Source organism: Pterocles gutturalis, unplaced genomic scaffold (genome assembly GCF_000699245.1).
Source record: "Pterocles gutturalis isolate BGI_N339 unplaced genomic scaffold, ASM69924v1 scaffold4237, whole genome shotgun sequence".
Classification (NCBI taxonomy): domain Eukaryota; kingdom Metazoa; phylum Chordata; class Aves; order Pterocliformes; family Pteroclidae; genus Pterocles; species Pterocles gutturalis.
This window is the reverse complement of record NW_010115061.1, coordinates 1-2,084: the sequence shown is the minus strand read 5'-3', so window position 1 is coordinate 2,084 and position 2,084 is coordinate 1. Positions and strand designations below refer to the sequence as shown.

The window sequence follows — 2,084 nt, the reverse complement described above, 5'->3', positions numbered from 1 at the left end:
TCATTAAGCATTTGAAGGGGGGGAGGGAGAAACACCACACAAGGAAAAAGAGGAGGGGGGGAGGAAAAATACCTCTGTACACCAGAAATTCAGTTTGCATTACAGCAGTTTACACTTCATGCTGCTTTGGATTAAAACCACAGATAGTTTTGCTGCACTGTAATATGGCTGAATTCAACATTTCTTAGTTGTTCCGTATGTCAAATTGGTTATCCAAAATAACAAGTTTCCTGTGTGAAGTGTACATACAGCCTTATCTGTTAAGTTACTGAAGCTGTTATTACTGACCTTAAACATTGTTCACATAAGCAAAATATAACAAGAGTAAATGTGACATTCTTGCATCTTATGCAGCATGCAAATATCGTCAGCATTCAATACCCACCTTCAGCATTTATACTCAGCTCCATTGAGTTTTGTTCTCCTGTTGCATACGGGTTATTTCCAACCATCGGCACCAGGCAATCAGTGTAGAAATAACCAACTTTAGTCATATCGAGTGTGGAAATCACTAGATCTATTGCCAGTTGACCAACATTTCCCACTGACACTGCTGGCTGAAGTAACAGAAGTTACTGAATTACATTGTGATTTATGGACAATACAATAGGCTCTTCAAACAGTGAAAGTTTAAATTACTACAATTCTAGTCAAATATGATTTCTAGAAGTGGATGCTTATTCTCTGACAAAGGTGAGTATTTCTCAGCAGATTGCTAATACAGACTTTGGTCCCTGTCCCACAAAAACATCTTGACCACTTCTGTGAACAATCCCATCTCATTGTAATCTTAAAGGTTTAGAAACTTGTCTCCTCCCTCTCTTTTTTTTTGATAGAGAGTAGAAAAAAGTCACTCAAACAACTAATGCTGAGACCAGCAGGCCTCAAGTGACACCTAACAGTAGTGGTGATACTGCATATTAAGCCTATAAATCTCAGATTTACCCATATACAAGAGCAGATCGTTCTTCATCTTTTAAGGATGAAAATGCTAAGGGTCATTTTGGATTAACTGAATAGGAATTGCCATGGTTTATCACCAGCTGGGGCAGATACCGACCTAATCTGATGGCACAGAAAGAGAAACACAAGAGTTTCTGTCCTACAGAAACTATTACGTGAAGACAACGGTAAAATTTTCAGTTACTTCCCTCTAATTTATAAGCAAGTCTGTATCTACAAATTGCTGCCACCACCAGCTGTGGAATCTGATGCTGACAAACCCACGGTGAAAGAGGACATAACAACACTCACATACTGTCACTACAACCTGGCTGTTACTCAACAGCCTGTTACTCGCAGCCAAAGGAAACAGCAGTGATCTACTTCCTGCTCCCAGTCAGCTGATCTGGAGTGACTTCCCGTGCAGCCTGCAGAGTCATCCCAGCCTGTGCAGCCCTCGATGAAAGCTGATAACAAGGGACTCACTAATAGGAAAAATAATAGTTTGCTGCTTCACAGCCTGCAGTGGAACTCTTGCCCCACAATAAACAAAGTAACCTTAGGGAGATTATCTTAAATTTGTTTCATACCATGTCTGAAGACAATCAAAGCACTTCCTAAGCCAATCCTAACTGGAGCTTATATTTAAGCAGAAATCAGGAATTTTTCATTGAAACTCGCATATCTACGTGAAAAAAATAACCTTCTATTTCAGTGCCAATCCACAGGTACCGCAAATCTTGTAGACGACATACGGTATTTTAATCTTAGAGACAAAATATATAGCCGTACCTCGGCACATAACACTTAGCTTTACCGGAGCAAAACACGGAGGACTGAGGAGGGAGAAATTCGCGGAAACGGAACAGATCGCACTGAGCTTTGCCAGAAACAGCTCTGGGAGGGACCCCTGCAAATCTCCCTCCTTTAAGTCAGCAGAACAGCCGAGATACACACGGGCATTGCGACGGCCTGCCCAGCGCCTCTGCGCTTTCCCGCAGGCAAGCACCCCCGGGGCAGGAGGGAGAGAGAGGGAGAGAGAAGGAGACAGAGCAAAGCGTCCCGGCCCTCCTGCCCCACAGGCGCGGGGGCGCCCGGGAGACAGCCGCTGCCCACACCCCCCAGAGCGGGGCGAAGCCCTG

The 2,084-nt window shown here is 43.7% G+C and overlaps 1 protein-coding gene across 1 annotated transcript in view; it reads right to left on the bottom strand.

Moving 5' to 3' along the window:
• Positions 1 to 563, bottom strand: part of PSMG2 (proteasome (prosome, macropain) assembly chaperone 2) — a gene marked incomplete at its 5' end in the record, with an annotated part of 5,503 nt that extends 4,940 nt beyond the window's left edge. Inside the window, one exon of the mRNA XM_010075022.1 lies at positions 386 to 563. Within this exon, the coding sequence (XP_010073324.1) occupies positions 386 to 563 (178 nt within the window). The remainder of the gene's footprint in view (positions 1 to 385) is intronic.
• Positions 564 to 2,084: the final 1,521 nt, after the last annotated feature.